Here is a 12,169-nt window from a genome sequence, read left to right as displayed (position 1 = left end):
CAGCTCCCTGTGGATCAGTGGCTTGTGTCAAGTGTGTGGGCCAGGGGAGCGAGCTGGCAGAGGGGAGGGGTCAAGGCCGGGAGGAGGCCTGAGCACCCTCTAGGGGCAGGGACCACGGCTAATTCTTCTTGATGTCCTAGAGCCCAACAAACACTGACCACGAATGCACCTGTGTGGGTGGGACCCACAGCCGGAGTAATACTCTTAATGAATTAATTTGGAAGAAACACACACACACACACACAAACTCCCATCCTGCTGGTTCACTCTCCAAATGCCTGCAATGGCTGGAGCTAGGCTGGGGCTGAACCCAGGAGCCAGGAACACAATCCAGGTCTCTCGTGTGGGGGGCAAGGACCCAAGGACTTGAGTTGTCACCGCTGCCTCCCAGGGTTTGCACTAGCAGGAAGCTGGAGTTGAGAGTCGGAGGCAAGTCTCAGGTCACACCCCAGGTGCTCCAGGATGGGACACAGGCTAAATGTACCCTCCCCCGAGCCGCTGCCCGAGTAAGCTTTCCAGAAGACAAATCAAATGGCGTCACTCTCAGGTCTAACCTTCCATGGCTTCGCACTGCACGCAGGGTAAAATCTTAGCTTCCTGCCCCGGCAGGAGAGCTGGCCCTGCCGCCCTCCTCTGGCTCCTCGACGTCCCATACCTCCCTCCCCTGCCTCCTCTTCCTCCTGCCACTATACAGGACACACCGTGTTTGTTTCTAACCAGAACCTTGGGGCTTGCTGTCCCTCCCCCCGAGGGCACAGTCGTGGGGGCTCCCCTCCCCCTCCCAGGGCCTCTTGCTGAGCCAGCGGCCCTGTCTGCTCTGCCAGCCTGAGCCACACACCCTGCAGTCGGCCAGCTTCCTGTCTGCCTCCCCAGCTAGACAGACACTCTGTGAGAGGAGGGAGCACTCGGCCCCCTCCCTGCTGAGTCCCCAGTGCCAAGAACGGGGGAAACCCAGTAAGCATTTGCCAAATGGATGGTGGGTGAGCAGCTGGCGCAGGCACTCCCTCGCTGGGGTCTCACCCATATCCCCTGGTTATCTATTTGACAAGCAGGGTGGCCAGGCAGGGGGAGAAGCACACAGAGAGACAATATTCCAGCTGCTGGTTCACTCCCTAAACGGCCAAGGCCAGGGGCTCCTGCCAGGTCTCCCACATGAGAGGTGGGGACCCAAGTACCTTGGCCATCATCTGCTACCTCCCTGGGTGTGCATTAGTGGGGTGCTGGATTAGAAAACAGAGACAGGACTCACACACACACACACACACACACTTCCATAGGGGTGCAGCCTCTTCACCGGTTGCACCAAACACCTGCCCACTGCCTACAGTTTTCGGCTCTGCTGGACCAGAAATCCTGGTTTCTGGAGAATGAATGGGGAGGTACTTCCCTCCCCTGCAGTGCCAGGGGCTGCCTGGCCCTGTTGAGCTTTTCACACCGCAGACAAAGCAAGGCTAGGGACCGTCGGAGGTTACTGACCCTGCGTATCAGGGGGAGCCAAGATCACTGCCACACACAGGAACAGGAAGGGCCATGTCCCGAACTCGGGGGACATGTGGGTGCTTCTTGGTGCTCCCGCCTTGTGTTGGCTACAAGCGGACCATCACAGCACCCACAGTCTAGCAAGAGCACGGTGACCGAGGGCTCGGACCTCTCAGGGGTGAAGGTCTAGGTCTCTGTACCAGGAGAGACACCCACAGCAGCCACCCTGCTGGGCTGGGGGGGGCATACGGGCTGGTGATGGAAGATCTGTATCAGCGTGTCTCAAACGCTAACCCGCACGTGAACTCCCTGGGGACCATGCGAGCCTGCAGGGGCTGGTGCTATGTAGTCTGGGGTGGGACCTGAGGCTCCACTGCTGCCCGGATCATCTTCCAAACAAACTCCTTGTTCTCGAGCCCCATTCCAGGCCTGTCCCTGGGGGCCCTGAGCCCGGGCACTGGGTAACTCTCACTCCCACTCTAACCTTCACAGCCAGGGCCAAAAGGACCGGGGAGGGGAGCCTGCCTGAGCACAGGCTCCAAGGACTTGGGTTCAAACCCAGCTCTCCAGGGTCACTTGACCTGCCTGGGCCTCAGTTTCCCCTCTGACACCGCTCATTATCCCCCAGGGGGTGTTGATGTGATTCCACGGTGCATTTAATAAAAGTCAGAGTTCATCTTCTTTAACGTTGTTCCGCAAAGTGTACACACGCACACCCCTGCACCCACACACAGGCACACATGCTCCCTGAGAGAGAAGGCTGGAGGCTGGACCAGCAGTACACAAATCCTTTATTTCCTGCGCAGACACCTACACGGACAAGCAGCAGGGCACTAAGAAGCGCAGTGGGGGTCCTGAGGCCCGGAGCCCAGCTGTGTATGAGCGAAGGGATACAAAAGGAAGAACACCCAGAACTAGGGAACAAGGGCCCCCCAGGGAGGAGCGTGGGAGCCTGGACACTCGCAGGCCACAGGCTAGTGGCCGGGGCAAGGCAGACATACCACTGGGCAGAGGGACCCCTCCCCCACCCCACACAGAGCCACTTCTGAGTACAAACACCAAAGGGGACTGAGCAGGAAAGACAGGACTGGGGAGAGGGCCAGGTCCCCAGGAGGTGACCCCCAACAACTCCCGACCCTTGGGATCACCCCCCACCCCTCCTCAGAGCTGGGTCTGGTAGCCGGCAGGCCTCCCCCGGGGCTTCTTCCGCGCCTGGCGCCACCACGTGACCCAGGCCCAGCAGCCACAGCTCCTGCACCAGCTGCAGAGCGAAGCCCCGGGCTCCTTCAGCCTGGCCGGGAAGAGGCTCGAGGCTTGGACCCTCACGCTCTGGCCCAGGCTTGTCAGGACAGAGGGTGGGCTGCTGACATGCACCGGGTCACGTTTTGGAGAGGGGAGAGGGAGGGCTGGGGTGGGGAGGGCTTGGCCAGGCAGCAGAAGGAGGGGCCTCATGTCTGTGGGGCCTCTGCAGGCTGCTGGGAAAAAGCAAAGCCTGGAAGAAAAAGGGGTAGACGTGAAGGCCTGGCCCAGGTGGCTCTGCACCGGGAGGCGGACAGCCATCACAGATCCACAGGCCAGAGCCCACTGCCCAGCCACGGGCGTCCGGTTCAGCTTACAACCTGCACAACCTCACCCGGAGGCCCTGCTGAGGCCAGCGCTATTCCAAACCCAGCGGTGACCAAAGCACCATCAGAGCCGAGGCAGGCCACATCACAGGGAGGTTGCCAACAAGTTATAAACCCACGGCTGCCCACAGGCCAGCAGCAGAGGGGATGTACGGCACAGCACGGCAGGGTGTGAAGACATCTCAGCTGGACCTGGATCGAGTCACTTCAGCTCTCTGATCATCTCAGGGGACACCACCACCTACCTACAGGGCCGTGAGGGTGACAGGGGCTAACACCCGGGAAAATGGTCCGTCTGCAGCGCTGTCACCGGGTCACTGCAGAGGCAGGGCTCACCAGGCCTACGCCCGGCAGGTGCAGCCGCCTCAAACTTTGGGGCTTCCAGCTGGGGAGAGGAGACCCTGACCCGCCTCCCGCCACCCTGCAGCTGACCCTTGCCCACCTTCAGACTCACCCAGGGGACTGGTGCGACTGTGGCCCTTGCTGGCGGGGGCCTCGGTGCCAGCGGCCTAGGTGGCCCCCGAAGGCCCATCTTCCTCCCCGGCCCCGGGAGGGTGGCTGGCCCTGTCCTCCTCCAGCCTCCGAGAGTCCTGGGTCGGCACCCCGGGCCGCTGCTCCACGCTCCCGCCCCCCATGTTTGTTTTGGCCTGCTGCTGCCACTGCTGCAGGGTTGGGGAGCCTTGGGGACAGGGGAGGTGGGGGTGAAGGGTGGGGGGAGGGGGCAGGCAGAGACAGGAAGCTGAGGTGCAGTGAGGGAGACAGTCCCGGCCCTGACCCCAGCCCAGGAGCCAAGTGGGTGGACAGCTAGACTCCTAAGCAAATTCCACATAAAGGAGTGCTGGGTCCCAAGGACACCCGGGAAGGGGGCTTGAGGTGCCTATGCAAATGATATGCAAAGTCCATGCAAATAAGCACGCTGGGCAGGGCCGGGCTGGGGCAGGTGAGCACTTTCATCGGCTTGAAGACCTGCAGCTTGTCCGGCTGGCCGGAGGGAGGCCCCCGCGGGAGCACTCACCTTTGGGAGGCACCTTCGGCTTCTGCTGCCGCCTGCAGTGGGCGTCCTGCCAGTTGGCCAATTGCTGGAGGACATACTTCATGTCCAGGTGCGAAGGGCCCAGGCCGCTGGCCTCCAGGGCTGACGTGACCACGTTCATCCGCGTGGCCTCATCCAGCTCTGGCTCCACCTCCTCCCAGGCCTCCGTGTCCTCGGACAGCAGCTCCGCCTCCTCAGTCGCCCCTTCCTCGGCTGGCACCGCCTCCTCCGCAGCCCCCAGCTCCTCCTCGGGGATCAGCTCCTCGATGGGCTTGAAATCCACAGGCACAGCCTCCTCCGCCTGCGCAGAGCCCTCCTCCTCCTCCTCCTCCTCCTCTTCCTCCTCTTCCTCCTCTTCCTCTTCCTCCTCCTCGGCCCTGTAGCCCTGTGCCTGCGCTCGCTCCTCCCTGGAACACAGGTCCAGTCAGGGTAGGGAGACAGCCAGGTTCTTCCAGATTGCAGCAAGCCAACTCCTGCTGCAGCTCGCCGCGGGCATGCACACATGTGCACACACACATGTGCACGCACACACACACACACACTCCTCTGGGACACCTGCTGTTGGGGCTGTGGAGGAAGGTCCCACCACAAGCCCGCCCCCTCCCAGCCTCTCCAAGGGCAACCCTGCCCCACCCAGCCCTCACCCAGATGCCTGTGGTTCCTTCCTAGGTCTGCCCCAGCCAGGGGAAAGAGGAGCTGGGTACCAGCTTCAAACACACAGCCCCCAACACAGCCCAGCCTTCTCCCTCCCTCACTTCACCCCACCGAAGAGCCCAGCAGGACCAACCGTCCCTCCGCCTTCACAACCCACCCCACAGCTGGTTGCCATGGAACAAATCCATTGTCCTAAGGCTCAGACAGGCCAAGACACTGGCTGTGGGACTTCCAGCCAGCAATGGGATGGGACCAAGCTGGGGACTGAGTCCCAGATGTCCCCAGTTCCTAGGTCAGCGTTTCTTCCCCTCTCAGCCCCTGGACACAACCTTAAAGCAGACAGCTTCCTGGGGGCAAGCTTCAAAGGAATGGGGGCCACTCCCTCCCACAACTCTCCTTGCCGCGCCGGCTGCAGGCAGTGACGCGGAGGCCCCTGGCCAGCTTACCCCTGGTTTGGTGTCTCCCCCCTGGCCCTTCTGGAACTCCTGCAACAGAGAGAAGTGGGCACAGAAGCAATGTAAGCTGGAACCACAAACGCCCTGGTGCCCTGTCGTGCCAACAAGTCCCAGGGAAAACCGATGGATCTGCCTCTCCCCACCAAAAAAAAAAAAAAAAGATGGATCCCACACCACACGAGTATGGGAGGGGCTGAGAGAGGGAGGGAGGCAGGCGCCGAGCACGAAGGCCGCCCCCCTCCCACGACAGGAAAGGCTGCTGCCCACAGGACGGACGAGGCTGAGTGTGGGTCAGGCAAGGGGCCGGGGTCCCAGCAACACACCTGTCGGTAAAATACGTGGGGTCTGAGACCATCCTCCCGATAGATATTTTGAGCTCATCAACCAGGGACGCCGGAAGGCCAGAAAGTGCTCCCTACGGCCAACAGGGGGGACATTACCAGGGGACCCCACCGCACCCCCACTCACACCCCCAGGCACAGAATGCAGCTGACAGGGCTGAGACGCAGGGCCCACAGAGGTAAAGAGGCAGCCCCCTGGAGGGGTCCTCACCAGCGGCAGGCTGTACGCGAAGTGGGTGACCGACCCGGTGGACATCGGGGGCTGCGGGCGGAAGGTCTTCGCCTCCTCCTGGCGTGTGGCCCTGCAGTCCGAGTACTTGTCCCGCACGTCGTGCAGCTGCTGGGACCCACGTGCGTCCAGCCCAACACTCTTGCCTGCCCTGGCCCTAGGCTAAAAGGCAAGAAGCCCAGGCTCTAGACCCAAACAGCAATTCCCTGAGCTACCACCCGCTGCACCCTGGGCCACACACAGAGGGAAGAGCAAAGGACAGGACCCAGTCCCTCCTGCAGGCTGCTCTTCCTCTAAGGAGAGCCAGATGGCTGCCGGGAGCCTCAGTCCCCACCCGACCCGGGGCCTGGCGGGGCAGGGGCAGGGCCAGCAGCCTGGGCAGCCTCACCTCTGCATTCCCTTCTCTGAAGCCAGCGGCTCTGTCTCAGCCCCATACTGGAAGGACCTGACCAGTAAGCCCCTCCCGAGGCCCGCACGGCACCCCGGCCCCCCGCAAGGCGACCCCGGGCTGCATTTTGGGCAGCCCTGCAGTTAGAAGCCACACGGGAGGAGGGCAGATTAGGTCGGAGGGCTGTGCGGCCTGGCTCCTGGAGCCTCTAGACCCTCCTCAGGACAACGAGGCGCTGGGATGAGTGTCTCCTTGACGTCCCCTCCAGCTCTGACTCACACGGAGAGGGGCCCAGAGCCCCACGAGGCAGGGGCAGGGAAGAGGCCTGGGCCCCCAGGGGCCATGCCACGGGGAGGAAGCTCCCCACGCCCGCCCGGGCTCACCGACTGGCAGCGCTGCTGCAGCCTCGCGATCTGGGCCTGCAGCTGAGTGATCTCCTTCTGCTGCCGCTCATAGTTTTCCAGCCGGAGCACCAGCACCTCGGACAGCTCGGCCATCTGCTGGCTGGCCTCAGCTGCGGGAGGGGGCAGAGGTCAGAGGTCACCCACCCCTCAGCTCCCGAGGGCTCAGCATCCCCTCCCCACCCCCGCCAGAGCTGCTTCTCCTGATCCGCCTCTGGGTACCGTGCAGGGTACTGGGGCCAGTGGTCAGCAAGGCCTGGTCCCAGCCCACACTGTGCTTGTCTAGTAGGGGACAGCTGGGGAAAGAAACTCACAATAACAACCTACATAGGTTATGATGGAGCAAAGGTCAAGGGGAGGTCGTGGGGAGGGGGGCAAAGGTCAGGGAGGAGGGGTCATAACTGCAGCACACAACCCAGCCTGCCAAGGCCCAGGTAGGGTTCCTGCGAGAAGGAACCACTGAGCTGAGCTCACAGGGCAGAGGCTTGGCCAGGCAAAGAAGGGAAGACACCGGCCAGGCCCAGAGGGGACCGCGTGGGTCTGGCTGGGGCAGCGGACAGGGCCCAGAGCACAAAGCCTGGGAGTTAGCAGGAGGAGTGACATGGTCAGATCTGGTTTTAGAAGACTCAGCTAGGCTGTGTGCAGAAGGGTCTGGAAGGCCCAAAGCGTTCCAAGGGGGCAGCTAGTGATTTTCCTGGGCTAAAGGCAGCCGGAGCCCAGAGGAGCAAGGAGACTTGAGGCCGTTCCTGGGAGCAGAAGCAGCAGAAACTGGGGGCTGGCTCCTTCCCCAGGGGAGCTGGGAAGGTCAGGTTCAGGGTGAGGGGACAACAGGAGTTCAACCACTGGCCCGGAGGCCTGCATCTCCCAGCTGGACCAGAGGCTCGGGGCCAGGGCAGTGTGGACTCTGCCCTGGCGTGCCTGGCCTCTGGCAGCTCGTGGCTCCCTCCTGGCTGCCTCCAGTAGATGAGCAGCCCCAGGGCCCTGCAAAGCCCGTTACACGTTGCACAAAGCACTCCCTCAGCTGTTGCCTCTGGGGATTCTCATAAGCCCTGAGGGATGGGGGCAGGACTATTAACCCCACCCCACACCCCCTTGTAAAGAAGAAGGCTCAGAGAGGTCAAGGAACCATCCAAGCCCACACAGCTAGGAGGTGCCAGGGCTGGGGCTTGAAGCTCAGGCTCTAGAACGCGGGTGCCTCCCTGCACTCCTGGGGCAGCCCCCAGCCCAGGCTGCACCCGCACGTACAAAACTGCTCCACGCACTCCAGGATGAGCATCTGCTCCTCGTCCTCCAGGGTGTCCAGGTGAGAGGCCTAGAGGGAGGGAGTGAGGAGGGGGCAGGGCGTCAACAGCGCCCGCCCCCAGGGCCTGCCCTCCCGCCCAGCCTCACCTCCTCCCGAAGCTGGTCATTCTCCTCCTCCAGCAGCCTCAGCTTCCGCTGCAGGGCCTCCAGCTGTGGGCAGTGGTGCAGCGACTCCTCCGGAGAGGGCCTGGGGGATGCAAGGGAGTCAGGGTGCGGGGCGTGGGGCCCGGCTCCCAGCCAGCCACGGCCTCCCCAGCAGGGCTAGGGGTGCAGCCTGTGCGTCCCAGCTGTGCACATCCAGGCAAGGGGAGGATGCTCACGGCCTGGGGTCGTCATAGGGATGGTCATGCCTCCGAGCCTCCTCTTCCTCCTGTTCCTCTTCCTCCTCTTCCTCCTCCTCCTCCTCCTCCTCCTCTTCCTCCTCTTCTTCTTCCTCCTCCTCCTCCTCTTCCTCTCCTTCCTCTTCCTCCTCCTCCTCCTCTTCCTCCTCATCTTCAGAGTCTGAGTACAACTGAAGGAGATCATCTCTCAAGTTCACCTGCTGTCTGAGGTGTAAAATCTGGTAGAAGGAGAGAGGAGCTGTGGGCGGGGGCGGGGGCAGGGGCAGGGGCAGGGGCAGGGCCCTGCTCAAGGAGGGAGTAGGCCGGCCCCCCTCTCCAAGCCTCCCACCCTGTCACCTCCTCCCTGGCCCCCACCTCCACACCTCCCACCCTGTCACCTCCTCCCTGGCCCCCACCTCCACACCTCCCACCCTGTCACCTCCTCCCTGGCCCCCACCTCCACTCCTCCCCGGCCCCCACCTCCACAGCTCCTGCCCTGTCACCACCTCCCCAGCCCCACCTCCACACCTCCCACCCTGTCACCTCCTCCCTGGCCCCCACCTCCACTCCTCCTGCCCTGTCACCGGCCTCCCCAGCCCCGCCTCCACGCCTCCCGCCCTGTCACCTCCTCCCTGGCCGAGCCCAGCATGGCTTCCAACTTGCTGTTCTCCTCCATGAGCACGCTGTTCTGTTTCACCAGGGACTGGCCGATGCGAGCCGCCGTGTTCAGGTCGCGCTCTCTCTGCAGAGAGACCCCCACCTGTCGCGACTGCTTTCCCCATTGTCAAGCTCTCCCAGACGGGAGGGAGAGGCTCGGAGGTGCACAGGGGGCAGCAGGAGGCCAGGACTTCAGGGGAAACCCCCCCATCCTGCAGTTCTCAATGTGCCCGGCCGGAGTCTGCCACTAACCCACCATGGGACCCGACTCAGTGAGTGCCCCTTATGGAAAAAGGCAGTTCTAACCAGCCTGGCTGGGCGCTCTCCCCTAGCCTGAACATCCTGTATCCACTGCCTTCCAGAAGACCAACCGTCCTCCCCTCCCCGCTGGGTTGCCAGAGACTCAGGCAGGCAGGAAACAGACTAGACCCTTCCAGGCTACTTGGCAGAACTAAAGGGGGTGGGGGAGACTGGCTAGGGCTCGGGGCTGGCCTGCCTGGGAAGTGGGTACACACCTCCTCCAGCAAATACAGCATCACTTTGATATCGTCTTGGGTGATCTTCTTGGCTGGGGGTAGGTTAGGGCACAGCGCTGCGGGAGGTACAGGCAGTCAGGAACCAGGGAAGCTATGCCTCCAGGCGCCCACTGGAGTCCACACGGGGGGCGTGGAGGGAGGGCACTGGGCCACTTTCCTGCCCCAACATCCTCCCCCAGTACTCATCCACCCCCCAGTATTCAGCCCCTGCCTCCAGGGGCCAACTGGACCAGACTCCCGCCCCCATAGCGAGATCTGGGTAAAGCGAGGGAGTGGCAGTCCTCGGGGCTCAGGAACTGGACTCCCAGGCCACCCGGGTCCCCGCACCTAGGAGGCAGCATGGGAGCACAGCCACGCACTGGCTCCATGAAGCCACGCGAGTCGCAGAAACAGACTCAGTCCCCACCCTGCACCTGTTGCGCACTGACAAGAGGGGAGGGAGAGACTTCCAGAACCGAGACAGGGGTACCCAGACCGGAGGTCTGCCCCGCCCCGACTCAGAATAGGACGGAGACAAGAAGAGGGGCAGATGCCAGGCTGGGCGGGAGCGCGACCTAGATTCCCCTGGCCCCTAGAAGTCCAGAAGTGCGCAACGCTTGCCCCTCCGCCCACCAGCTCTGGGTCGCCAGCGAGCCCTGTGGGCCAGCGCAGGCTCAGAGCGCGCCTGGCGGCGCCCTCCCGCAGCCCCCCGCCCCTCTCCTGGCATTGCAGTAGACGGGGAGGGGGCACTGAGAGCGCGCAGATCCGCTGCAGCAACAGGCGCCCGAAGCGGCGGGGGAGCTTCGGGCCCTAGCCCGGACGCACCCGCGGGAATCAGGGAGCCACCGGGGAGCAAGAGATAGGAAGGGGGCGGCCAGACAGCGCTTCAGACAGGACACCGCCGGGGGGGGGGGGGGGTAGCCGGCTGGGACCGAGAGCCGGGGGCGGGGCTCTCGGACTCGACGGGGCCCCTTCTCCCCGGAGCTGCGCTGGTCCCGCCCGTCCCGGGTCCCCGGGGACCTGGTTACCTTCCTGCAGCTCCCGGATGAAAGCGGCGCGCTCAGGGCCAGACACCCCGGGCCGCCGGCCAATGTAGGCGGCCGGCGTCTCCCAGATGCCAGCAGCCTTTCCACGTCCCAGGCCCGTGGCCCGGGGACCAAAGGGCCCTTGAAACACGAAGCGGGTCCAGGGCGCGTCCCCGTGTTCGGCCCAAAATGCAGCCGCGCGCTGGGCTCGGGACTTGGTCCCGGACTGGGGCCCGGAGGCTGCTCCGGGTCCGGCCCCCGGTGCCTGCGCGGGGCTGGGTTCGGGCTCGGCCGAAGGCTCTGGAGCGGGGCCGGCTGCGGGCGGGGGTTCGGGGATGACCGCTGCTGGATCCCCAGGGACGGGGCCGGGGCCGGGGCCGGACTCCAGCCCATCGCCGGCGCAGCCCTGCCCCTGCTCCTTCGGGCGCATCTCGACTCCGCAGTCCGCTGCCGCAGCCGGTGCTTTATAACCTGCGCGCGGAACCGGTACCCCCGGGCCGTGCCACGCGTGGGGACGGGGGTGGCCGAGAATGAGGCGGCGGGACAGAGCGCGCGCGGGGGCAGAGCGGAGGACGCAGGCAGAAGCCGGGCTGCGAGGAGAGTGCGGCGTAGCGTCCCGCCGGCCCCGCGGGCGGGGGCTCAGAGTGAGGGTTTCTGCCCTCTCTCCCCCATCTCTGGAGAATGGTTCCTCCCAAAGCCGCTGCCTCCCGAGAACTCTCGGACGAGACTCCAGCCAGGTCTCCAGCTACGAGCGCCCACCGCCTCCGCGGCCTCCGCTCCCGCCGCTCCCGCCTTCCCTGTGTCGCGCCCGCCGGGGTGACCGGTGGGCGCGGCGGTGTCGTGCCTTTTGCGGTGAGCGGGGGACCGTGCGCAGCCAGCAACGCCGCCGACTTGGCTTTGTCTGCCTCCTGCCAGCCTGGCAGACACCTGTTCTGTCCTTGGGCGACTTCCCTGAGCGTCCCCGGTGAGCCGTGGGGCAGGCGAGAGGGGGCCCTGGCTGGCCCGTGGGTCACTGCTTCCTCCCAAGCCCCAGGACCGTTCCTGGTGTCCCCGCTGCCTTCTCCTGCACACCCCGGCGCCCAGCCCTACTGAATCAGCCTCTGAAACATCGCTCGAATGCTGGCCTCCTCCTCAGCCCTTCTGCTTCCTCCCATCTCAGACTCGCGGAGGCCGCCCCATCCCGTGTCCCCACATCCTCCCACGGGGTCTCTCATCCGTCTCTAACCCGTCCTCTGGCTCATGCACCTAAGCCAAGGAGTTCCAGGTGCCCCTGGCCCAGCCGCTGCTCCTAGCCTGAGTCCTACACAGGGTTTGGGGCCCCCACACCCAGGCGAGGCTCCTGGTACCTGTGGGCCCAGGTGATGCAGCTGCAACAGGAGACGCCACCCAGGAGGGATCAGCGTGCGCCCTCCACCTCCTTCCTCTGGGCTCACTTGTTCATTCCACAGATGTGTACAAGGGCCTCCTGTGCGTGCCAGGCCCTGCGTCTGGGGCAAGAGCAGGAACAAGAGAAACCAGATGTCTGTTCCCTCGGAATTCAGAGTCTAAAAAGGAGGCAGACAAGCAAGATAATCACAGGCTGCAGTGAATTCTCAGAAGGAAGCGAACAAGGAGCCACAAAGGAGGAGAGCAAAGCCCCACCTGCAGGTAGGGTGCAGAGAACCCCGCGTTCGCATCTCAGCCCACACCTGCGCGACCCACTCAGATCCCCTCCTCCGCTCAAGCAGGACCTCCCTCTCCCAGAG

At 64.3% G+C, this 12,169-nt stretch overlaps 1 protein-coding gene across 4 annotated transcripts; it reads right to left on the bottom strand.

The window, feature by feature from the left end:
- Positions 1 to 2,252: 2,252 nt before the first annotated feature.
- Positions 2,253 to 10,996, bottom strand: HAP1 (huntingtin associated protein 1). 4 transcript variants are annotated; one of them, XM_051825678.3, is made up of 13 exons: positions 10,428 to 10,996; positions 9,400 to 9,476; positions 8,853 to 8,969; positions 8,228 to 8,466; positions 7,995 to 8,094; positions 7,851 to 7,917; positions 6,588 to 6,718; positions 5,799 to 5,978; positions 5,570 to 5,661; positions 5,238 to 5,276; positions 4,120 to 4,544; positions 3,559 to 3,766; positions 2,253 to 2,971 (listed from the first exon to the last, which is right to left on the bottom strand). In XM_051825678.3, the coding sequence occupies exons 1-13, from the start codon at positions 10,852 to 10,854 to the stop codon at positions 2,641 to 2,643; spliced, it is 2,433 nt and encodes an 810-aa protein (XP_051681638.3). In that variant the 5' UTR covers positions 10,855 to 10,996; the 3' UTR covers positions 2,253 to 2,640. The 4 variants fall into 4 exon arrangements, 3 of the variants coding, with proteins under 3 accessions (XP_051681638.3, XP_051681640.3, XP_051681639.3); XR_007911523.3 differs by having other exon boundaries at positions 2,833 to 2,971; positions 3,559 to 3,783; XM_051825680.3 differs by lacking the exon at positions 3,559 to 3,766 and having other exon boundaries at positions 2,793 to 2,971.
- Between the last annotated feature and the right edge of the window lie 1,173 nt (positions 10,997 to 12,169).

Source organism: Oryctolagus cuniculus, chromosome 17 (assembly GCF_051225735.1).
Source record: "Oryctolagus cuniculus isolate XC-2025 breed Fujian yellow rabbit chromosome 17, ASM5122573v1, whole genome shotgun sequence".
NCBI classification, from domain to species: Eukaryota; Metazoa; Chordata; class Mammalia; order Lagomorpha; family Leporidae; genus Oryctolagus; species Oryctolagus cuniculus.
This window is presented reverse-complemented; position numbering and strand designations above follow the sequence as displayed.

Excerpts from the sequence above, each read along its gene's own strand:
- HAP1 (XM_051825678.3), bottom strand. The coding sequence starts at position 10,854 with ATGCGCCCGAAGGAGCAGGGGCAGGGCTGCGCCGGCGATGGGCTGGAG. Across the intron at positions 8,970-9,399 it reads TGCTGTATTTGCTGGAGGAG|AGAGAGCGCGACCTGAACAC; the intron begins GTGTGTACCCAC and ends GTCTCTCTGCAG. Across the intron at positions 5,979-6,587 it reads TGCAGCAGCGCTGCCAGTCG|CCTAGGGCCAGGGCAGGCAA; the intron begins GTGAGCCCGGGC and ends CTTGCCTTTTAG.